Source organism: Lissotriton vulgaris, chromosome 6 (genome assembly GCF_964263255.1).
Source record: "Lissotriton vulgaris chromosome 6, aLisVul1.2, whole genome shotgun sequence".
Lineage (NCBI taxonomy): Eukaryota > Metazoa > Chordata > Amphibia > Caudata > Salamandridae > Lissotriton > Lissotriton vulgaris.
In genome coordinates, this window is record NC_141694.1 from 1,773,541,917 (window position 1) to 1,773,567,467 (window position 25,551).

Sequence of the window (25,551 nt, forward strand, 5' to 3'; positions counted from 1 at the left end):
TGAGTTGAGTCAATGAGGGCCAGTGCAGCTCAGAACCATACCGCAAACTGAGGAAGTCGCCTCATGTTTGAGCCAAGGCTAAAAAAAGTATTACCACTGAGGAGCTGCTAAAGGAGTTAGGAATACAAATATCTTTGACATGATATGTGGGGGCTCTACAGCTTTGGAGGAGCTATGTGCGTTATAGGCATGGGAGTCTTGTGTAAAGCTGAATCATGCTTCTTTTAGGGATACCCTCCATCTCAGGAGTTACAAGGCAATAGGATGCTTGAAGGTCCCTAGCACTATGTGATCTTAGCATGCGATTGCTATGTGTATGATATCGGACAGTATCTGGACGTTTGATGCGGAAGGTGCTATCCCCAGCTGCCTGAGTGAGGTTAGCTATATTTTTTCAAAAGACAGATGGAAAAACAATCCAGGGGCAATAATAATACAGCTTTGCTTTCTCTAGCAAAGTTCTGTTTTATCCAGTATTGGGGTATCTTTCATAGATTCACATGCCTGAATCATTCCCCGTCGCCGAGGCCGGAGTCCCACGGTAAAGAAAATAGCAGTGCCAAAGGTAAATAACAGTAGTAGGTCATAAGGAAAAAGGCCTGAGGCCCAAATGTTAGTAGTCTATCAACATCATTATGCTAAAAGAACCAAACTTTTGGTACAACCAATCTGCTATCAGCACCCTCTAGAACCCTCTCTGCAGAGCTAGTTCCCCTCAGATTTTCACCGCGCGTCCTGTGGAACGGAGTCTCCCTTAGTGCCAGCTCAGTTTTTTCTTCAAGATGTCTGATAAGAAGGTCTTGTTCAAGCCCTGCAGAACCTGCGACAAGAAAAGACTGTATCTACTGCCTCTACCCCAAGCATGAGGCAAAAGATTGTAAAATCTGCTGCACCTTCCCTTCTAAGACTCTTAGAGATAGGGAGGCAAGAGTCCTGTTGTGGCTTAAATCCTCCTCAGCTGAATAGGATGACAGAGCCTCAACGTCCAGCAAGAGAGCCAGATCTCAGGACCGTTCTTCTAGTGAGGGGAGAAAACATCTAAAATCCTCCCACTCTACTTCTGGCTCTTCTCAGAGGTCTCCTCCTATGTCCTCTGTGCCTTCAACGTCTCCACAGACTTCTGCTCTCAAGGACTCTCACAAACAATCTTCAAAAACAGTGAGTAAAAGCCTTTCAAAATCTCTGGCTTACACTCCATCGTCGACAGTTTCTGTCACCTCTTCTGGTCCTTTCTTCGACGGAGACTATCTCTACTTCGTCAATCACATCTCCTATTCTGTCAACGAGGATTTCTGTGACTTCTAAGAAGACTGTCGTCAACGACTCGTTGACGAAAGCCCCATCGACGAAGTCTTCATTGAATGATACGTCGACCAAAGCTCCGTCGACGACTGCCTCGTTGACGACTTTCCTGTCGACGAAGAGCTCTAGTCCGTCAACGAGCATATTATCGACGTCAAGCCCGTAGACGATGACCCCGTCGACGATGATTCAGTTGATGGTGAGCCCGTCGATGACGATTCCATCGACAACAATAACAAAGAGCCGTCGACGACAAGTCCATCAACGAAGATCCCGTCTACGACCATACCATATACAATGCTATTACTGGCTACAACTAAGGCTTTAGTTGCAGCTCCAACTTACTCAACTCCTGTTCCATCTAGTAGTTTTCAACTGAAGACATATCAAAGACATGAATTCTGTGCTATTTCACCTCTTACTCCGTCGCATCTTTTAGAGACATATGCGCAAGAAGAGGATGACTATATCGAAGATGAGGATGAAGAAGGCCATTTGGAATAGCTCATCATCCTCCGAGCTCCATATAAAGTGTCAAGAGGAAGAGGAGGAGGAAGAGGATTACAGTGAGCATTATAACCAGGAGGACATTGTGGTTCCACACCATAGGGTGTACCATAGACCGGTTCATCAGTCCGACTTCATCTGCCTCCTAATCTGATCCAGGATTTACAAGCCATACTCGCAGATTATAGGCAACGCTTTCCACCACAATTGGTGATCCCACCACCTCCTCCTGTGGCAGTTCCAGATCCTCTACCTGTACCTGAGGCTCCAATACCGATACCTCCGACTACAGAACCTTCTGAGGAACGTCAACCTTTCCAACCTCCTCAGGATCTAGACACATCCTCTGAAGAGGAAGCTGAAGAAGGAGAATCCTCATGTGGATTCATGGGATTCATATATTATTCCTATGCCTTAGCCACCGATTCCCCAGCCATCTGATTCGCCACCAGAAGATATAGGGGAGTTTCACAATCTCATGCAGAGGGCTGCTGCCAGATTTCAACTTCCCGTGGAAACCACAGATTTTTCCTTCATGATTTTAACGAAGAATCTAGGAAGGTCACCCGAGCCATACCCATAATTGATTACATATGGAATGAAGGCGTCAAGATCATGAAGTACCCTGCTTCCTAGCCTGCGGTGCTTCCACGGATAAATAAGAAATATCAGGCTCCAGCTAATAGCCCATCTTGTCTCATTGGTCATCCTAGACCAGATTCGGTCATCTCCCAGACTGCACAACAAAGGTCTAAGAATCCTGCAACACCTATCACTACTCCGCCGGATAAGGAGGGGCGTCGATTAGACCTCATTGGGAAAAAGTTTTGAACTATGGCAGCTGCTTCCATCAGGGCTGCTAACTCCCTAGCCATCATAGGGCGTTATGACCGCCAAATGTGGTCAGATATGGCTGGATTGATTGACCTCATTCCTGAAGACAGAAGGCAGGAAGCACGGAAGATCTTGTTAGAGGGTGAGCGTGCTGCATCGGAAACAATTTGCTGCGCACTGGACATTGTAAATACGAACTTTAAACAGCTAGCTGGAGCTGCAGTTCTCAGGCGCCAGGGTTGGCTTAAAGCCATCACCTTCAGACCATAAGTCCAGATGAAGATATTGGACATGGCTTACGATGATAATAGTTGTTTGGCAAGCACATCGATGAGGCCCTCCAAGCAATTAAAACCGATACGGACACGGCAAGATCTTTGGGTTCCCTACAATATATATGTGGAACATCGAGAGGCGCCAAGGGGCGTGGTTATTCCTCTAGAGGAGGTTACCAACAACAGAACAGGCAGTACCAGCCCCAATATAGGCAGAATTATCAATCATCATATCGCCAATCCAATACGGCTGGTTTCCCTCACCAGGGAGGTCGAAAGCAATCCCAGAATCAAGGGAGAGACTCTAGCAGGAAGCAGTCATCTCAGCAGGGCGCCATTCACACCTTCTCCCCTTCCCGTGGGCGCGAAAATTTCAACATTTGTGGACAGATGGTGAGAAATCACCTCCGATCAGTGGGTTCTGGACCGAGTGAAAAATGGTCATACCCTAGAATTTGTCACCAAGCCGCCTACCACTCCGCCCAGGGGACCCCCTTCCCCCTCATGTTCACTTATTGTTCAAAGAAGCTTGTTTAATGCTCCTCAAGAACGCCATAGAGGAGGTCCCAGTACATCAGAGATGGACAGGTTTCTATTCTCGTTTTTTCCTAATCAAAAAGAAATCAGGGGAATGACGACTGATCCTGGATCTTCGCAACCTGAACAGATTCCTCAAAAAACAAGGATTTCGCATGGTCACTCTCTTGGAGATCTTAGGTTGCCTAAAGGAGGGAGATTTTCTGGCTTCTCTGGACATGGAAGATGCTTACTTCCACACCCCAATCCATCCCAAACATCGCAAGTATCTCCGCTTCACTGTGAGTGGCTCCCACTATCAGTTCAAAGTGCTCCCTTTTGGGCTGAAATCTGCCCCAAGGATCTTCACGAAATGCCTAGCTCCTGTGGCGGCAGCATTGCGATCCTGGGGAATCCAAGTATTCCCGTACTTGGATGACAAAGCTAACAGGCCATTGCAAAGGAAGGTCAAGGCCCACTCTACAAGAACCAGTGGCAGCGTAAACAGCTTTAGTCACCGGAGTGACGCTAGAAAACATCTGTCGTGCTGCGACATGGAAAAATGTCCACACCTTCACTAGACATTACTGTTAAGCATGGGCGGAAAATCCGTTTCGCTCGCGGATTTTGCGGATTTTTGGTAAATTCGCAATCCGCGAGATTCGCGAATCTCCCGCAAAATCCGCAAATCCGCGAGCAGCGGATTTCATGGCTTGCTCGCACTGTTCGCGTGAGTTCGCGGCTTCCCAGTACAACTTCGCGCCCCGCGAATAAGCGCAAAATTGCAGAAATACGATCTTAGCAAAACTGAAACTACTTACCAGGTTCAAAAGTTCAGGCTCATCATTAGTAGCCATTTCCTGTAGTGCTTCCTGAGGGGCCCCTCCAGAGTTCAGTTGCCAGTTGCAACTATTATGTGACCCTGCTCTGAACCTCAGAATAGTTACACATATGCCACAAAGGTCCTGAATTACAGCTAAGGGAGACAAGCAGGAGCCAGGCTGGAGGTTCAAATCCATTAATCAGCCCCTAATTCATTATTGTCAGTTGGGGCAGGGCAGGTGTTGTAACTAATTTTGCAACAATGAAAGCACTTAGCAAGTGCAAAAGATCACTAATCAGGAAGCACTAAGGAAGCAGGTGCCAGCTAAAAAAATATTCAGTGACACATTAATCAGCCCCAAATTAATTCAGGTCACTTGAGGCATGGAAGGTGTGCTTGCGTTGCCACAATAATGTACACTGACTGGACAACCAGAGGGTGCTGTGATGAAACAGAGGGTGGCATGGGTGGGCCAGAGGGTGGCATGAGTAGTCAGAGAGTGGCAGTGGTGACAGAGAGTGGCAGTGATGAAGAAGAGTGTCCCAAACAGGCTGGACACGTAGAAACAACAAGTTCGCGAAACTTGCGACCCGACAGGTAAGTTCGCGTTTTGCGAAATTGTACAAAACCCTCGCGAACTGGCAGAAACCCGCGCGAACACAAAAAAAACCCGCAAATTCGCGAGAATTCGCGGATTTTGCGGATTGCGAGTTCGCAAATCCGCAAAATTCGCGAACGCGAGATTCGCAAAATTCGCCCATGCTTAATTACTGTCTTCAATCTGCATGTCAAGAGGATTCAGCAGTTGGACAGGCTGTCCTACACCACCTTTTTCTGTGACACCATTCTCAGGTACTTTTTACTTTTAAGATATTATTTATGATTGTCTTTGATCATGTATATATAATATGTGCTTAAGGCTTACAGGTTCTTGTATTGACATTACTAAACATGCCTCTTTTCTGAGCACTAATGTATTATGCTAACGGTTTGGTTTTTCATGTCTCTATTAACAGATGATGGATGCAACTGGGAGTGTATCAGCACAGGTCTCCCACCATCTGCAACCAACTGTATACGTTATATACTGCTTGCTACTCTGATTCAGGCATGTGATCTATGAAAGACACCCCAATACTGGATAAGAAAACAAGTTACTTACCTGTAACTACAGTTATCCAGTATTGGTATCTTTCATAGATTCACATGCACCCACCCTCCTCCCCGGAGAGTCAGTTCTCTGTTTTGGGATACTTATTTCCCACTTGTGCTAATGAAAATCTGAGGAGAACTGGCTCTGCAGAGAGGGTTCTAGAGGGTGCTGATAGCTGATTGGTTGTACCAAAAGTTTGGTTCTTTTGGCATAATGATGTAGATAGGCCACTAAGATTTGGACCTTAGGCCGTTTTCCTTAGGGCCTACTACTGTTATTTACCTTTGTCACTGCTATTTTATTTACCGTGAGACTCCCGCCTCAGCGACGGGGAATGATTCAGGCATGTGAATCTATGAAAGATACCAATGCAGGATAACTGTAGTTACAGGTAAGTAACTTGTTTTCTTCCCAGCCACCACTCTCATGTAAGGCCTCATTATGGACCATTGTAAATCAGTGTGTAGAAATAAAGAAGTCCAGTAGACAGCTCTTGTACTTGTAGTTTATTCCTTGAGTAACAGCTTAGTAAGTTCCAATGTAAGTCTTAATGTAAGTTCCTAATATATGCCCCAGCAGGAGCGGCCTCCTGGCTGCTCAGCCCATCTTCTCTAACTGCTCTCACTTCAAGCACAAACCTCCTTAACATTCTAAATGACATCACATAGCAAGAGCATCAGAGACAGGGAGATGCATTACATAAGAAGGAGATTACTACACAGTGTTTGCACCCAAATCATAATTTAATGTAATGCGCTAATTATGGCAAACAACAGGTTTTTCCTGACATGACTTCTGCCACGGGAAAACTGGTAGAATCTGTGCAGGCATAGATCGCATGATTCAGAGTTTTACACCTTGAAATGGTTAAAAAACTCACAGTAATGACTTTTTCTAGATGAATGAATGCAGGTTTTATTCATAAGAGGACTAATACATCAATAGCACCTTTAAGGATTAAATTGGAAGAACACGTTTCTTCAGGCATTAAAGTGCACTGCTTGGTACATCCTAAGTTCACATTTTGAGTGACTTTACAGAAAAGAACACGTCTTATTCCCCATATCTGGTTGATTTGGTTATTCTTCATGAATGAGTTTAATTGCTATGTTTGGGTTCTACATATTTTCTATAAATCCCTCTTTTGTGAAAATGGATAGCATCCCGCTGTCCCAGTGGTGAGATCTGTACCAAATGAATTAAGATAATGAATATTTACGTCATTTCGTCAATAAGAGGCTGGTATTATGGAATCTACGTTTTACATCTAGAGAAGCAACCCTTTGCAAGTGAGTTTAATTCAAGACATTTTGCATATTAAATTGATCCTTCTCCAAAATGGATTGTGTGGTTTGCTGGCTATAATGCAGGCTCTTTGAAAGCAGACACCATGAAATGTGACCTTAAGAGCTTGTTTAGGGGGTAACAAGGAAGCTCTGGCAGGCGGTGCATATTTGTTCTATGCAATCACTTCAATCCATGATACACCGGTCTAGAAGGGAATCCCACGGTCAAAATGTTGAAGATCTTATGGGAAGCCAATTTGAAAATACCAAGTACCATCAGATCAGTCTCTAACCTAAAAATGAAAATGAAAAAAGGGAAGACACTAGAATGACAGTCAAATGGTGCAAATACCGTATCATATGCAGAAAGTAGACACGAGCAACTGAAAAGTAAATGTTGAAATATTTTCCTCTATCAGAATTTGAGCCTGTGGCAAAGAAGTAAAAAAAAATAGGGTAGCCTGTGAAGATTTAGCAGTTTGTACAAAATGAACATTAAACATTCATTCCACACAGGTGTACTCTGGTTACCCTTCGGCTGCTGTGGCTTTCTTGCACTTTTGAAAATGTAATTCCTCTCTGTTTTCATTTAAAGTTCTCAAGACCCAAATCGATTCCAGTGTTTCTCTTGAATATTCTGCAGAACAGTAACTGGTGTACTTCATGACATCTGTAGGCATGTCTTCCTTCATTGCCTTTCCTAGTTTGAGACTCCGCATGTCCACAAGGTGCTAACCTTCTCTTTGTGTGAAGTTTTACTTACTCCCTGATTTTAACTACCTACTGTGCTCACTTTCTATTTAGTAAGTAAATGGACAATCAAACTGGGGGTCAGAAAGTATCAAAATTCATTCCATATAGTAAAAGGGGCTATATAAATTCAATACATGCAATGGAACATCACTGTTATTTCTTTTGTATTCTTATCTAAACGGTTTATTTATATGTTAGTAGAAACTTAGCAGAAATTATATTCTCTTAATCAATAGCAGGATAGTTGCAAGGCACTCTAATTAACTAATAATTATTGAGCAAATCAGACAAAATTCATATCACCTCTATTCATATTCTATTATTGTACCCATTCTATTTTTGTGTACCTCCATTTCCAGTCCCCAGCTCCACACACATGTAATTAAATTGGTTGATCGAGACATAAACTGGATAAAAATTACTTGAACGTCCACAGATGACATTTTTGCAGTATTCTCATCATACATCAAAGCAAAGGCCAAGAGACGTGCGTGTTGGGATGAGCTAAGAGATTGATCTTTCTGCTAAACTTCAAGTTTTGTTTGTACTTTTGACACTTATTGTCCAGTTTCACAACCTGTTAACCCGTTTTGCACCTAGCCTCCAGTATACATTAGTCATAAGTTAGAGGCTCTCTTATCATAGAACTGTACAAATATCCGCTTTGATTGATGAGATTCAAATGTCACACAAGTTATTTTCAGATTTTACTTAATGAAGACTGAGTATACTTTGTTGCCCATTGTCCTGCTTTTCATAAAATATATCATAAAACCATAACTACATTCATATTTTGCACTGGAAAGACACAGAGGGAACTGATACTAGTATAGAAGTGCAGAGCGTATGATATTAGTATAGAAATAAACAGCCTTTAGTACCCATGCTCCTAACCTCTTATTTTTTCATCCTCGATAAAATAATATTAGTCATTATCCATGTTTTTCCCCCGTAGTGGTTTCCTATTTTACAGAATGTAAAGATTTTGGTTTGAATGAACCTGAAGAAGAATGCTGCATAAGATTCAAATTGAACTCCTATTTCCTAGTTTTGTTTGCATTACTTGGTGGATTTTGATGGATGTTTTGAGCCCGTGTATCTACTCACTGTTAGATTTTTGTGTTGGTTATGTGTATTGCAAAACAATATATGTTGCTTTGTTATGTTTTATAGGAACTAGCCCTGACCAATGAAGACAATCTTCCTGTGTATAACCGCTGTGCCCTTTATGCCATCTCTGCTGCCTATTTGAATGTGATCAGCCAGCTCACCACAGTACCTGCCTTCTGTCAGCATGTTCATGAGGTTTGTGTCTGTTGCTGCTCATGATTTTTCACTTTTCAGAAGCCACTGAGCTAGCAATTGGTATTTCAGGTGGAGAATTTTAGTGACGTGATGCATGGGCCATGCTGTGAGAACGTGACGATGCATGCAATGTTGGGGGTCTGTGTTCTTGGTGAAGCCTGGGAGTTGATTACAGTAGAAGGTAAAATAGAGCCCGAACACAACCTACCTGCTGTGACTGTAACTGTAACCTGAGGGTCTACTGTGGAATAAAGCTCTTACCTTATACCTGAGTGACTCTACATTCTTGTATGAAAACATTGCCCTAGAAACTACCACTATACTGTGACAAGTTGTTAAAAATAATTTAGGTGGAGCTGATTCAGGACTCTGGGAACAGTTTGTAGTTTTTTCTGACAGAGCAGGTGACGTTACTAAAGATGTGGCTTGGGAAAAATAGAAATAGTTTGGGGCGCCACCCACCCTCAAATCCACCTGCAAATGGTGTAAGCATGGCTGCTGGATAGGAGGAAGCGATACAAAAGGGGATGATGAACGGAGCGTTTGAGCAAATCAAACACTCACCCCCAGTCAACTGATCTGGGTTTAGTCCATCACCATTCTTTAGCTCACTCAGCCACCCCAGTTCAGACATGGCCATATGCAAATCAGTCTGACCCTGTGCCTCATGGGAACAGTCCAGCCCGAACTGCCAAGCCATGTCTTCCCTGGACCGGAAACCAGCATCCTGGGACCAGTTTCGGATTCATAATCCTCACCAGCTAGGCTATCTTGAATCCAGTGGCCAAGTGAGCAAGGGAGTCACGTCTGAGCATACCCTGCCAACTGAGGGCGAACAAAGCGATACAAAAGGGGATGATGGACGGAGCGTTTAAGCAAATCGAACACTCACCCCCAGTCAACTGATCTGGGTTTAATCCATCACCATTCTTTAGCTCACTCAGCCACCCCAGTACAGACATGGCCATATGCAAATCAGTCTGACCCTGTGCCTCATGGGAACAGTCCAGCCCGAACTGCCAAGCCATGTCTTCCCTGGGCCAGAAACAAGCATCCTGGGACCGGTTTTGGATTCATAGTCCTCATCAGCCAGGCTATCTTGAATCCAGTGGCCAAGTGGATAGGAGGAGCCTAGTGCGAGATTGGGCAAGGACCACAAGGAGTGGTCAGAAAGCCATCTAAGTGGAGTTAAAACTGTGGTGGTGCCTCTCATTGGAGAGTCCAAAGCATATTGGCTGTACTATGAGACAGTAAGAATAAGCAGCACAGGGACACCATGAGCAATTAACCGAGGTTTTGAGCTACTTCATTAAAGGAATACATCCTGACTGAACATAAGAAATAAAAAACAGTGGTCAGTGCATATTTGGGTGACCAATGGTGAGCAACAGGACTCTTCTAATTCAGTTATTATAGATTGGGAGGATCAAGAACTGCCATTAACTTGAAAGAGACCATAGTTAAATGTACAGGGAGACCAATGAGAGGAAATCCTTTTCTTCCTTAGGCCATTTGTCACCAGCATGTCCACTGGCTAGTGGAGGGAAACTGGTCACAAAACTAGTTTAGTGTAGCTGAAGATGAGGACTGCTTATTTCACTAACCACACCTCTGACGGGTACACAATCTCCCTTCAGGGGCGGAAAGATTCTGCTACGTTTGCCTCAGAATAGTTCCCTGTAGGATAGTTTGCAGTGCAGCAAGCTCGATGTGTTGCAAAAGTGGGAAGGTTTACCCTTGGAATTGTTTCCCTTATTGGTTTGAGAGTGACCACGACTCACCCCCACCCACAGGATTACTGGCTAATTAATTCTACAGAAGTGGCACCTCACCCAGAACTAACGAGAAACTCTCTGGATATGTGGGAGGCCAGAAAAGGACTGGACCTGCTGTTTGAGGCCTGTGTGGAGACCTGAATGGCTGGATAAGCGTTCACTTGGGCTAAGAAGTGGACTCAAGGGACCAGTTGGCTGATCTTCTGTGTGGCTACAGGGATGCAGTAAGCTGCAGGGGACCTTTTTCTTGAAGTGCCAAGCTGACATGTAGCAGGTGGAACTGTACTCCACCTTGCTGGCAGCCTGTGGTGAAGTAAGTCCTGGCCCCAAAGGGCTGTCCCTAGGGTCTTGGGAGCCTCCAAAGTGATCTAGAGCAGCTGCTTTAGAAACTCTGAAAACCTGGGACAAAGAATATTTTTTTGGACTGCCAATTCCTCTGAAACATCAGCAGGGCTCATGTCAAAGGAGTTTGTTTTTGTGGTAATTTAGTCTGACATCTACACACTTGCCTCCCTGGAGGATTTTGAGCTCCATAAAAAAGAGTAAATCCAAAGGTAGAAATCTTGACCCGGGTGAAGGTGTGAAATATATTAGCCCTATGAATGGACTTTGACGGACACAACATTTCTCTCACACTGTGTTTTCCCCTCAAAAAAGAGTTCCCTCTATCCTGACCAGTGGATGTAACACTCTACCAACCCCAGTAGACAAGATGCGTATAAATTTGGTGTGATCTTCAAGTGTGAGCTCTTAATAACACCTTCACCCCTACAGATAAAGATGATACCCAAAACTGCATTCTGCTATTTATTTTTGCTGAAAAGGGCCTTGCCCATGCTCTATTGCCCTAATTAAATGACCAAAACTACTTCAATTCAGAACTAACTGCCTACAAGGGATTTATTTCAATGTACATAGTTGAACAATTTGAAATGTTACAGCAATATTAGTTTGTACCAGCCAGTAACTTACAGTTAAGCAATCAAAAGTTCAATCAGTTCATCTAAATCACAATAAATGTACCAGAGATACTCTTTGGACGGGTGTGAGTTTTTCAAGATACAAACTTTTTTTAATGTGAACTAGAAAGGGTACAAATGCTAGAACAAAACACAATGGCCGAGGTTCAGAGATGATATGCTAAAACGTATACCTCCGAGTCATTAGTGTAGGCAGATACATAAATGGAAAAATGAACCTGATCGATACAGACATCAATTACTATGGGAAAATAAATCACTGAGGAAATGAGTGATTTATTTTCCCATAGTAATTGATGTACATTGACACAAATCCCATGTAGGCACAGTTATCCATCAATAGCTATATTACCCAAGCCTCCAATGGTTTATTGGGTCCAACACTTTTTCTTGCTGTCAATTCAGATCTATGCGCCACCTTCTGTTTGGTTTGAAATGGCATGACACCGTAACACTAGCGCTTACAACCTTTCACTGTCTACAAGTAAAAGAAAGAGCATGCTTCAAGGCACTTGCACAAGACACTTCATGGCTGTGCACCAAACTTCCTGAAATATATGCGTGTTCCTTACCACATGACAAGAAGCCTGAGGTATTCCCACTGGCCCTTGTTTTCTCAAACATTAGGGTACAGAAGACACTTCTATCGATCTCTTTAAATCCAAGACTCCTATCTGCGGAATGTTCTTCCACTCCCGCGGAGTCTGGAAAATTACTACCTCAAAATCAAGAGATCCTTAAAGATTCACTAATTCTGTACATTAGGATAACCATACCCTTTCCTTGTTAGTTCTTCTCTATTTGAAACTGCCCCGCCCAGTCACATGCTTAAGGCTGACCTGCTTCTTCACAAAAGCACCCAGTACTGAAGCTATCAAGACTTTGCCTTCTCCTTTGTGGTAAGTTTTGAATGGGGCTATCGCTAGACACTGTCCATAGTACCTCAAGGACAGATGGCTTCTCACCACGTATTCTAGCACGTATATTATAAAGCTACTGAAATGCCCTCCTATCTGGACCTACACTTTTATAGCATTCTGCGTCCACTAATATGTTTTCTTGCAGCTATATTACAAAGCTACTGAAGCCGCCCCCTTCAATATATAGCTCTTCCTCCACAGTGTTCTCAGGCCCCAAATGTGTGGCTAGCAAATCTTTATGAAAACCTTCCAAAAGATCAAAAATAAAATAAAAAAATATTACCCTATTTTTTCTTACTGGCCCTCCTTTTTGTCCATTTGGTACTGATGGAAGAGTAGGTTTCTAAATTTAGTCAAACGAGTGGCTATGCCTGAGTTCTGTCCCAAGGGTGAAAGTAAATGGGCACACTTTTTAATTGCTTTTGCTTTTCAGCTGCTTATAAAGAACTAGAGTCTTCTCCTCTGCTATTACTTAAAAGTAACCAACCTGAAGTTTGCTATACACATAAAAAGTCATAACTTCACTTCTCCCTCTTCGGTTCATCTAACATTTACTTTCCTCCCAAAACGTTGACAGCACCTTTACTTAGGTTGTATTTACTGAGTTACATCATTACTTACTCATAGTCAGTCAACTTTTAAGGTAAGTTTAATTTGCTATTAGTATTACAAAAACCTACAATTGTTTAATTTAGGATTAGGTTTCTTATTATTTTAATTCATTGAAAAGTAGTCAGTGAAATTTAGGAATTTGGGTTAGTGCTAGAATAAAATCATATTAGTTTAAAATAATATTTGCCTTTAGAGTAAATATTTGAACAATTGAGTACATTTAAATGAAATGAAAATGTATTTAATTAAATATGTGTGACCGGAGTTGACAACAGGGTTTGAATGTAGTTTGACATTGTAATAATTTTTTCCAGGGAGATTGTAAGAAAGAATTTAATACATTGTAAAATATTTAAATTGGGTGTCAGAATTTCGTATATTACATGTTTCAATTAAATAGATTAAAACATGGTGTTAGTATTTGCGTTAAGATTAAACTCATAAAAAATATATATATTATTTTAACTTACATGCGTGGTAAGATTTATGATGTGGTCTCCTATTGTAAATTATTAAATCAATTAGCTTAAGTTTAGATTAAGTGTTAGCAGTAATGAAAGTGAAAGTAATTACAGTAAAAATAAGATGAAATAACTGTTTATTATTAAAGTTAGGAATAGGTGATGAAGTGAAGGTATAACAAAATAAATGGACCAAGTAAGGGTAGTTTTCACTTTATGAATTGGTGAATGATGTACAAGTAGGAAGAAGTAAACGTGGGGAATTAAAGTTGGGGGAAGTAAAGATAAAGACATAAAACCATATGTGTAATGGGGCTTGTTGATGCTTGCTTGAGAGAATCTAACCTTATAATTGATGTAGTTGTGAACTGCAGTGTGGAAGAGAAAATGGAGTTGATAAAATTGAGATTTGCAAATTTCATAATATAAGAGCTGAATCCTATAAAGATTAATTAATTTCCTGTAATGCTGTATTAGTGACACCCGGGAAATGAGCTCTTCTGAATCTTTTGAAAAGTACCTGAATACATTACATGAGTAGACAAGGCTAAATAGAGGCTACTACCAAGTCCCTGTATGAAAAACTGTCTTTTCCTAAAAACATTATTTGCTTTCATGTTGATGTTGTCAGTAATGTTCAACAACAAAAGTGCCAGAGTACAAAAATTTGAATATGTGTTCAAACATGACTTATTCTGATAGATACATCTGCCAGTGGATTCCTCAACTTGTGAATATCCCCCTTGCGTCAGCAACGTTCGGAAAATTCTTTGTAGCACGCTGGCGTGGACGACGTCATAGGAGCATGGCATCGCGCGCAACTCCGTCTGACGTCCCCGACCCCATATTATGCCTACGTCGGCGTGATGACATCAGTTCCCTTTTTTCCGCGTCGTCGACGCTAACGGTTTCTGGGATCTTCTCTGATTCATATTTGTGTGTTACTGTGTTTCTGTTCTTCGTCGAAGATGACGGGGTTTAAGCAGTGCGGCTCGTGTGTCCGGATGATGTCTATGACATATCCACACGGTTTGTGGTGTTTGGGTTCAGACCATGATGTTAAAGGCTGTCGATCTTGCTTTAAGATGAACCCTAAGGCTTTACGAGAACGGGAGGCAAAACTTCTGCCTGCAAAGGTGAAAGGTAAAGAATCCAAGAGATCTTCGAGGTCAAGGTCTAGATGCTCGAGATCGAAGCCGAAGTCAAGATCGAAGTCTAGATCGAGGTCCAGGGCCAGGTCGGAGTCGAGGTCGGCTTCGGGACATGCTTCGGGTTCCTCGAAGAAAAAACACAAGAGGAAGAAGCCTTACTCAATTCATCATTCTGGGTCATCGGACTCGAAAAAGAAGAAGTCTTCTTCTCGAAGACATCATAAGGATTTTGTGTCTCCTTCTCCTGTCTGTGAGCCTGAAGGTGGTGCCTCGCCGGTACGATCTCGAGAGAATTCACCGGAGCTAGAACCGAATCCGGATTCGTGTCAGTCTTCGGAGCATGAAGTTGACGTGGAGATTCCTCAGGCACCTACTCCGGTGGATAACCCAGAGGGTCAAGAGGAGCCGAATCCAGAGCAGCCTCCTTTGGAGCAGCCATTGGGATCGTACCCTCCCTTTCCTGGTCCTGGTCAGGACCCTTCGCATTTCCTTACTGCCATGTTTGGCATCAATGCGAGGGCAATGTACCCCTCTGGAGCACCTGCTATTTCCATGGGTCCATTGTCATTTAACTTGGGTGTCCCTCAAGCTTATGCTCCGGCGCCTTTTCTGCCGTTTATGCCGACGCCATATCCACCTTGGCTCGGTACGGCGCCACCGAGGTCATCGACTCCGCACACGGCTTCACTGGCTCCGGAGCGACCTCGGGATTTGGATCGGGGCTCGACGCCGGTTCCGGCTTCCCATCCTCCAGCTGTTCCGGTTCCTCGCTCGACGCCGGCTCCGACTCCGTCGGAGTCATTACCGGATCCGATGACTTAGATTCGTCTGGAGTGGTCGAGGCGTAGAGCCCAGCGTCTCCTGGAGGAGAAGGAATATGAGGACCCTGAAGTGGAGGAAGGAGAGCTTCAGGAGCAGGAGGATTTTTTTGTGGATCTCCAAAGTGCCAGTGGCCTAGAACTTTCTCCAGAATGGGGGTTGCCTGCAGTTTCGGATGCACCCTCTAGGGATGTGGCGCCATACCATGTGGTTATTAAAAAGGCTGCTGAGCTGCTAAATTTGACTTTGCCTACAGTGTGTTCAAATATAATATCCTCATGGAGGTTTTACATTCGCCTTCTTCAGTTGTTGAGCCGACTCTGCCAGCCACTGAGGCTTTGACTGAACCAATTTTGGAAGTCTGGAAAAAACCTTTGTCTGCTCCTGCGGTTTCCAGATCAGTGGCGAGACGATATAGGGTGGCACCTGGTGACCCTGAGTTCTTGACTTCCCATCCTTCGCCGGAGAGTCTGGTGGTGCAAGCCGCTTGTTCGAACAGGTCAGCAGGCTCTTTTCCCCAGGTACCTGGAGATAAAGACTCAAAGAAATTGGATCAAACTGCAAAAAAAGGTTTTCTCCTCAGGTAGCATGGTTCAGAAGTCTACGAATGCTACTTGCCAGCTGGGCAGATACGTGCATGTCTTAATGGATTCGGTAAAGCAATTGTCATCTAAGCTTCCGGAGAAAGATAGAAAGAACTTCAATGAGGTTGTCTCTGACACTCAGGCGGCAGCCCGCCAGGTTATTCAGAGTGGCATGGACTCGGCGGACTCTGTGGCTAGGATTATGGGTTCTTCAGTGGCCACCAGAAGAGCCGCTTGGCTAAAATCTTCTGAGTTTTCAGCAGACGTTCAGGCTGCTCTTATGGATTTGCCTTTTGATGGCACTGGCCTCTTTGGAAAGAAAGCGGATGCGGCATTGGAGAGGTTCAAAGATAGCCGGGCGACGGCTAGGTCTTTGGGCCTGCAAACTAGAGGCTCTTCCACCAGGAAGTACAGGGGCTTTGGGAGGTCCACTTTTTGTCCCTTTAAACAAAGCCAACAACAGCAGCAACAACAGAACCCTTTGTATAAGTCATACAGAGGTAGACAAAGGGGTCGTGCCCGTGGACGTCAAGCCTCCTCCTCCTCTACTTCCTCCTCTAATTCCCACCCCCCAACTACAACAGCAGAGCAGCCCTAGATCCACCAATCCGGATCATGCGGGTCCGGTAGGGGGTCGGGATTGGGAATCGGTTGCATCAGATCTTTGGGTTCTCAATCTCGTAGAAAATGGGTATGCTCTTCTTTTTCATGAGTTCCCTCCAAATTACCCTCCTTGCCAAGGTTATTGTTCGGAGGACCACCTGTTTCTCCTGCAGGAAGAAGTCCTGGCACTGTTCAGAAAGGGTGCGATAGAGGTGGTTCCGGAGCAGGAGAGGGGTTAGGGGTGCTACTCCCGGTATTTCCTGATCCCCAAAAAGGTTGGCAGACTTCGTCCAATCTTGGATCTCAGGATCTTGAACTTGTATCTGAAACAGGAAAAGTTCAAGATGCTCACTCTTGCACAGGTTCTTCAAGCGCTGTTGGAAGAAGACTGGATGGTGTTGATTGACTTGCAGGATGCTTATTTCCACATCCCCATCCTGAAGTCGCACAGGAAGTATCTCCGATTTACGGTGGGGTCGCAACACTACCAGTTTGCGGTCCTTCCATTTGGACTTACTACTGCGCCTCGAGTTTTCACCAAGGTAATGGCAATGGTGGCAGCACATCTCAGGATGTCGGGGATACCTGTATTCCCGTATCTGGACGACTGGCTGATCAAAGCGGAGTCGCCAGAGAAGGTGCTCCATCATTGCAAGAGACAACTCAGTTGCTGCACAGGTTGGGTTTTTCTATAAATGTACCCAAGTCTCACCTGGTGCCCTCCCAGCGCAACCTGTTCATAGGTGCGGTACTGGACACCGTGCCGTGCATTCCCTCCTCCTCAAGGGATTTGCGACATACAGGAAATGATTCCTTTATACTAGAATGGAGCGGTTGTTCCAGTCCTGAAGGTCCTTCGTCTGCTCGGTCTGATGGCTTCCTGCATTCTGTTGGTCAACCATGCACGCTGGCACATGAGGGCACTCAAGTGGTGCCTCCGCAGGCAGTGGTATCAGCACAACGGAGATCTCAGGGAGTCAGTAGGGATCTCCAGAGAAACTGAAACGGATTTGTCTTGGTGGATCGTGGAAGGCAATCTGTCTCAAGGAAAGCCTTTTCAACTTCCTCCATCAATGGCCACAGTGATAACGGATGCATCCACTCTAGGGTGGGGTGCTCATCTGGGGGATCTGGAGGTCAAAGGTCTTTGGTCTCCAGAGGAAAGGTTGCTTCACATCAACCTTCTAGAGCTGCGGGCTACATGTCTGGAGCTCAAGGCCTTTCTCCCTTCCCTTCGCGGTCAGTTGGTTCAATTCCTGACGGACAACACGACCGCGATGTGGTATGTCAACAAGCAGGGAGGAGTAGGGTCGCAGTGTTTCTGCAGAGAGGCTCTGCATCTCTGGTCCTGGGTTCAGGACCATCAGATTTGTCTGATGGCAAATCATCTGGCCGGAGTTCTGAACGTACGTGCAGACATTCTCAGTCGGCAGTTCTCAGCCGACCACGAGTGGAGGCTCCATCCAGAGGTTGTTCACGACATCTTTCAGATGTGGGGGACTCCTCGGGTGGACCTGTTCGCCACTCGCGAGAATGCTCACTGCCTGTCATTCTGCAGTCTCCAGTATCCGATGCAAGGAGCTTTAGGGGACACGTTTCAGTTGAGTTGGGGAAGTCAACTCCTTTATGCGTTTCCTCCCATACCCTTGATTCCTCGGGTTCTGAGGAAGATTCGCCAGGACCGGGCCCAAGTCATATGGTCGCTCCGGATTGGCCAAGAAGGGTGTGGTACACAGATCTTCTCCACCTCTCCTCATGCTCGCCGCTCCATCTTCCTCACAGGGCAGATCTCCTCTCCCAGATGGAGGGGCAAGTTCTACACCCCCACCTCTAGACATTACACCTTCATGCCTGGAGATTGAACGGGGCAACCTGAATTCCTTTTCTCTCCCACACGATGTGTTGGATGTAATATTATCGGCCAGGCGTGACTCCACCAAGTCCGTCTATTCGTATTCGTATAGGTGGTCTAAATTTGTTGATTGGCGTGGGGAGAAGTCTATTGACTCTTTGAGGGCTCGCTTGTCCGATATTTTACAGTTTGCTCTTTCTTTGGCGCAGCAAGGATTTGCTATCGCCACAGTCAAAGGTTACCTTTCGGCGTTGTCGGCATTTCTCTGTTTGCCGGATCAGCCGTCTCTTTTTAAATCTCCAGTGGTTTTGCGGTTTCTGAAGGGCCTCACTAATAAGTTCCCTCCTTCTCCATTTATCGTGCCTCAATGGGACTTAATCTTGTCTTAACATTCTTGATGGGTTCTCCCTTCGAACCCTTACACAAGTGTCCCATGAGGCTTTTGTCTTTTAAGACAGTCTTCCTAGTTGCGATCACTTCGGCAAGGAGGGTAAGTGAGCTTCAAGCTCTTAGTTCAAAGCCCCCATTCCTGACAATACATGCAGAACGTATGGTTCTTAGGAGCAGGGCTGCTTTTTTTCCTAAGGTGGTAACTCCCTTCCATCTAGGTCAATCTATTACCCTTCCTACCTTTTATCCTCCCCCTCACCCTTCCACGGAGGAAGAGAGACTGCACCGTCAGGATCCTAAGAGCGTGGTGTCCTTTTATCTTGATAGAACAAGAGACTTTCGAGTGGTTTTGCTGGCTGCCGGAAGGGTAGAGCGGTGCACAGGCGCACACGTTCAAGGTGGATAATTCCGTGCATCAAAATCTGCTACTCCCTGGCGGGTAAAGACCCTCCTGAGGGTATAAGAGCTCACTCTACCATGGAAAAGTCTGCTACTTCTGCGTTGTCTAGAGGTGTACCTGTTGAGGACATTTGCAGAGCCGCGACTTGGGCCTACCTCCACACTTTCGCGAAGCATTACTGCTTGGATACCGAAGTGAGGAGGGACGGCCACTTTGCGCGCTCTGTCCTCCAAGATTTCCTGGTATAGCAGAGTGGACACCCTCCTCCGGGAGTGGGGACTGCTGTGGGACTCTATTCACAAGGTGAGGAATCCACTGGCAGATGTATCTATCAGAAGAACAAGTTACTTACCTTCGGTAACGTTTTTTTTGGTAGATACAGTATCTGCCTGTGGATTCCTCACTGACCCACCCGCCTCCCTGTTGTCCTCTCTGCCTTACCTGTGTTTATGTACATTTTTGTATATTTATGTTTATGCTTGAATTGGGTTTTCTTACCTTGGCTACACACTATGTGTGTGTAATTTTGAAATGTATGTACTGTGTACAATGTATTTGTATATATCTACTGTCATTGGTCCGTCCGGGTGCCTCGAAGGCACGGAAAAAAGGGCGGAACTGAGGTCATCACGCCGACGTAGGCCCAATATGGTGACGTCAGACGGAGTCGCGTGCGATGTCGTGCTCCAATGACGTCGTCCACGCCGGCTTGCTACAAAGAATTTTCCGAACGTTGCTGACGCAAGGGGGATATTCACAAGGTGAGGAATCCACAGGCAGATACTGTATCTACCAGAAAAAGCGTTACTGAAGGTAAGTAACTTGTTCTTTAATAACTTCTCTATTAAATGAATTTGTTAATTTAAAGTGAATGGCAGGGTGTCTAACGGCTATAACCTACTTATACCTTTGTGAGACTCTTTCTACAGAATGTTGGTGAGAAAGTCATGATTTTTTAAATTCTCGTCAGCTTCATTTGCATCATTTAAAAGACATATGTTATACTTCCTTTTTTGGAGGTAACTTGCATATTTGTTATCTTTGACCAGGTAATAGAGGCAAGGCAAAAGCAGGCACCGTACCTTCTTCCAGAGGACGTCTTCCTAGAAAAGCCCAGGTAAGACATGCAGACTTATGTGGTGAGTCTGCCAACGCTTCTGTGACATTTTCAGGCTGCAATAAGGTTGAGTCTTTTCTCATCATAAAGGGGTAGATGCAACCTTCCTTTCGCTGTCATTGCTTCTATACCTCATATTTTATTGTACATTGTACAAGTAAAAAAGAAACTGACAGCACCAAAGTAATTTCAGTGCAGCAGCACTAACGATTACAGCTTCACAACCAGTCCCATCATTGGAAATTGTCCCCTAATGCCAGACTGTAAAATATATGGTTGCTTAAAAGCTAACATACATGTGTTACAAACACAGAATATGCTATTTCTTATGCTGAATGCTTTAGCTGGTTTTGATTTTGTCGGTCAAAATGCTCTATCTTTTTTAGTTTCTAATTGTGTCTCCATTATAAAGAAAAGTTAACATGTAGAAACTTAACACAAGTCCTTGGAGGGCGTGGCCGAACAGCCCCGATGGCGGACTGCTTCCACTAGAGCTCCGTGCCCGGCCGGGCTCTCTCCGGATTATACTGACCTAAGGGGGCATCGCCCTGCTGCATCGACCGCAACCGCTGCAGGATTCTGCCTGGAGTCCGAGATCCTGTGTGGCGGCGAGGGAAAGCGCTGGAAAAGGTGACTTCTGAGCCGCGCTGCATCTTGAGGCACAGGCCTCTGCGGCCGGGAGGTGGAGTGGTGCTGAGACCCGGCGGCGGCCCTGTGCATCCTGAGACCCGACTGAGGGCAGGCGCCGGGCTTGCGGAGGCGGAGCTGGCGCCTTAAGGACGGTGGCGACGGCCGCCTAACCCCCGCGGACATCGCCGGACAGCGGAGAGGTAGGCGGCGCGCGGCGAGAGAGGCGGGGAGAGGCACACCGGGCCCCGTGATCCGGCTGTGAGATGCTGGGCCGGGAAGAGCCGCCATTTTTTGGCGACCGGCCAGAGAGGAGATTGGGGATCGCGGTGTGGCCCCCGAGGCACTGGGAACTTTGCAACTCTCCCATGACCCTGTCTCCTCCCTCGATATTCCTGAAACCGGCAGACCGGCCACACGGGGGGGTCGGGAGGGGCCCACGAATCCAGTGACGGCAGGGTACAGCCTAACATCAGTGAGCCCGGACTCAAGGCGGGGGCTGTGACCGGGAGCTGCCCCCGATTGCTGTTTTCACCCTGCACGGACCCTACGCTGGGAGAAACGCATGGAATGCTTCCCAGTGTGGCTCCGGTAGGGGACTGGACCCCCTGAAAATCGACTCTGCCGGACGCCGGATCCTCCTGCTTGTCGGCCCCCCTCCCACCTGAGAGCTCAGAACGGGACCACCGGAGCTGACACACGGAGAGACAGGGGCGCACTCTCTGGGCTGCGGCGCCCGAGAGGCCGGCACACCCACACAGGACGGATAACCGTTACAGGTCAGGCGCAACATGGTTCGCATGGGCCAGAAGACTGTGGAGGGCCCAGGGGAACCGACGGGACCCGGCCCGCAGACGGGGGCTGGAGCGAGCGGGGGTGGGCCTGGCCTGGCTGACCCACTGCAATCGAGTAACCAACAGCCGGACATGCTGGACCTTATCCTCCAGGAAATTCGAGACTCCCGACAAGCACTGGAGCAACAACTGGGGACCCTCACCACCAACTTATCCCTCCTAAAAGCGGACCACGGCAAGCTGGCGGACAAAGTTAGGGATCACGGGCTAACACTCACAGACCTTGCACCTACGGTGGCTTAACATGGCAATCTCCACAAAAAAGAGAGTTTCCCAGGGACCAGAAAGGACTGGGTGTCAACTGTTTATCAAAAAGATTCCTTTCTGTGTATTTTCCTTTTAGCTAGTGACCATGAGGTCTACACATTTGAGTCAATAACTTTAAATCTGTAAGATGTGACACTAGACAAGTATTTGTGCTCCACACTAAAGTATCGTTTTAGTAACCCAAATTTTATTTTTATAAAAACATTGGTATTCAATGAAATCCTGTTAAAAATGCATTCAATATATACTTTGATTTGGTGCTCTGGTACAATCTTTTGCATACACTATTTAACAATTCCGATTACGGTATCTATCTCAGAAGCACACACAATATTTAAAATCATATACTTTCATAATTGCAAATCAACTCTAAAAATTATACATTTCATAAACATTAAACGTCCCACTGTCGACGCGTTTCGGTGCGTTGGTTACAATTTTGGCACCTTCCTCAGGACGGACGAAGATTAAAAGTTTATTATACTTCTTTCTAGAAAAAAGAATGCATAGAATTAATATTTTTTATCCCTATAGAAAGATACTTCTAGTTGTGGACTATACTTGTAGTGATCACTTATTACATAATAACTACCCTTACTTGAAGTATAGGTATTGGTGTCCTTCTTAAAACTTTCAGGACAACTGTATCTCCTTTTGATTTCTTATTTACACCACTAGCATCAAGTTTAGTGGGGTCGTAGGAATCTACGAAGAAGGGTATGGAATAGTTTACCTTCCTGAATAGGACTCCCAACCTCTTTTTAGTCCTTATCGCGGAGTAACTTACTATTGGATGTCTGGATGACACATATTCAATGGTGTCTTTAGGCAGGTACGTCTTTCGATGTGCACCGTCTATCATGGATTATCTTGCTGTGCCTGTGAAGTACACAGACACTAGTATATATATTCTAGATATAGCTGCCTTAGTCTTTGTTTAGTAAGGATATCGTCTATGTACATACCGATTCGTTTTGCATCTGATGATGACATTCAGGCTGTTCTTCCCTGCACCTCCTTAAGTGGTGTCTTGATACCTATATCCAAGATAATGTGACGTTCTCTGTTACTATCTGGATATGCATAAAACAAAAGGTTCTCATCTGCCTGCCCATATTTTCTTTGGGAAGACTACATACATACCAATTATTAGCTGCAATTTTCCTTGGCAGCCTGAGAATGAAGGAACGCTATCTTCTTTTCTTTAAGCGCTGTTGGCCACATTTACAGGTTTTTTGGGGGTCTTTTACTTTTATCCTCTCCCAACCTGTGTGGTGGAAAATCATGTAATTTATATTGAATCATAGCATTGAAGGTTGCTATTGTATATTAAGGATGATTATCCTACCCCCTTAAATGATAGCTCATGCAATCTACTGCTGCCCTTTCCGCTATTGATTTCAGATGCAGTTCAGTTGTGGACTGGGATTTATATTTATACTATCCAGAGCCTTTTTAGAACATGACACGCTCTGTTTAGGTTGTCTTACTGTTAACTTTTAAATACATTACTGTCAGCGTCCCCTTAGTGGGGTACGTGCTTAGGGCCATTTATTAGACTATCGTCTTTAGATATTTACGCTATAATCTTTTTAATATTTTTGAGTAAAGTGTCGGGGCTTTCTAAATCCCTCCTATGTTTTTAGGACAGCCTTCAACTACCGCCCCTCCCTTGAACTAATATTCAAAACAAGTTACGAGGCTGTGGTTTTGCATTTGCATGGCTCACCCCCTCGAATTACGTACGAGTAAAATATTGGGGCTTTCTCATTCCTCCTATTTTTTAAGCCACCAGCTACCACCCCTCCCCTGAACTGATATTCAAAGCAAGTTGTGGTTTACCATTTTCGTGGCCCCCACCCTCGGACTCTAAAACAAAGTTCCCTGCTGTCCGGGGCATACTCTCTCTCATCGTCAGATAGCGTCCCAGCTTTTGCATCCTTACCTTTCAATTTTGTAAACCTCGGCCGACTCGCTCGTCTCGACGTCCTGCTTCCACCGGAACTGGTGAAAGCAGTCGGTCGTGCGGGCTTTAAATACCCCTTTCTATTATCAATCAACTACTTAGTTGTTGCTCAATTGGCATTTTTATCTGTTGATTGCCACCACCTGGAATTCGCGCCATATTTGTAGTTTTTTAGTTATTTCCGCAAAACTTTACGGGAACTACAAGGTTGTAAGTTCGATCCCTGGTCTCGCTATGTAAATTCATGATCAGAATACTGGGCTTCCACAACGCTATTTTGTCAAACCCCATTTCTATAATTAATATTTTTGTTTCTTGTTTCCTGATACATATTCTGGTATGTATCGGCGGGCGCCATTTTAGTAGTTTGATTAGTCGCCCGAAGAACTACACAGTTAATTAATTGAACCTAGCTTTCTGTTTTGCAAGTAAGGATTAAGTACAGTGTATACCTTCATTATTTTACATATTCTTAATTCATCATCATTCAGAACATCACATTGCACATATTACAGAACTTCTCACTTGTATTTCATGGTGCTCTGCCTATTTATCCCCCGCAACATTCCATATCAATTTGTAGATTCTTACATAAGGCACACTATACAATCTCGATGGTATGGATAAGTATGAGTGCAATTTTTCTATCACATACATGAGTATGTCGACCATTATTTCCATTGCGTACAATTTATAAAAAAAAAACATGGCAAGTCACTCCAGGACATACAGGGGCAGGTCACTGCGCTGATGGAAAGAGTCGAGGACACGGAAGGGCGAAATAGACAAAATAACATAAGGGTGATCGGCCTGCCAGAAAAATGCGAGGAACCGCGGGCTGCAGAGTTCTTGGAGCAGTGGTTCAGAGATCACGTGGCGACGGACGGACTCTCCCCGTACTTCTGTGTGGAAAGGGCGCACAGGCTTCCAACCGGACAGCCCAGGCCGGGGCGCCTGCCGCGCCCTTTCATTGTCTGCATCCTTAATTACCATGACCGGGATGTCCTCCTGAGGAAAGCCCATGAGAAATCCACCATCCATATCGAGAATCAGAGGGTGTCGCTCTACCCGGATTACACGAACATGGTGCAAAAACAGCGGGCCTCCTACATGGAGGTGAAGAAGAAACTGAGAAGCGCACAACTGAAATACGCGTTACTCTTCCCCGCCTGTCTGAAAGTTATCCACGGGAAGAAATCTCACTTTTTCGAGAGCCCTGCGGAGGAGTGGCTGGAGGTGATGGGCTTGGACGGAAGTCAGGAGGCGAGGACGTCGGTGAGGAGCCCGGGAGGTAGCCGCCGCTCCTCATCTGGATCAGGAAGGGGAACTGCCGGGCGCGGCCCATCACGGAACCATCAGAAGGAAAGCCAACTGGAGGCCCTTTCACTCGCCGGCACCTTTAGGGAGGACTCGGCGAAA

At 45.2% G+C, this 25,551-nt stretch overlaps 1 protein-coding gene across 3 annotated transcripts in view; it reads left to right on the top strand.

Annotated features, from left to right (window-relative positions):
* EFR3B (EFR3 homolog B) overlaps positions 1–25,551 on the top strand; it is a 1,036,998-nt gene that overhangs the window by 907,219 nt on the left and 104,228 nt on the right. For all 3 annotated transcript variants that reach the window (XM_086928032.1, XM_086928030.1, XM_086928031.1), the window contains exons 16-17: positions 8,623–8,754; positions 20,351–20,418. In XM_086928032.1, coding sequence (XP_086784158.1) covers positions 8,623–8,754; positions 20,351–20,418 — 200 coding nt within the window. The remainder of the gene's footprint in view (positions 1–8,622; positions 8,755–20,350; positions 20,419–25,551) is intronic.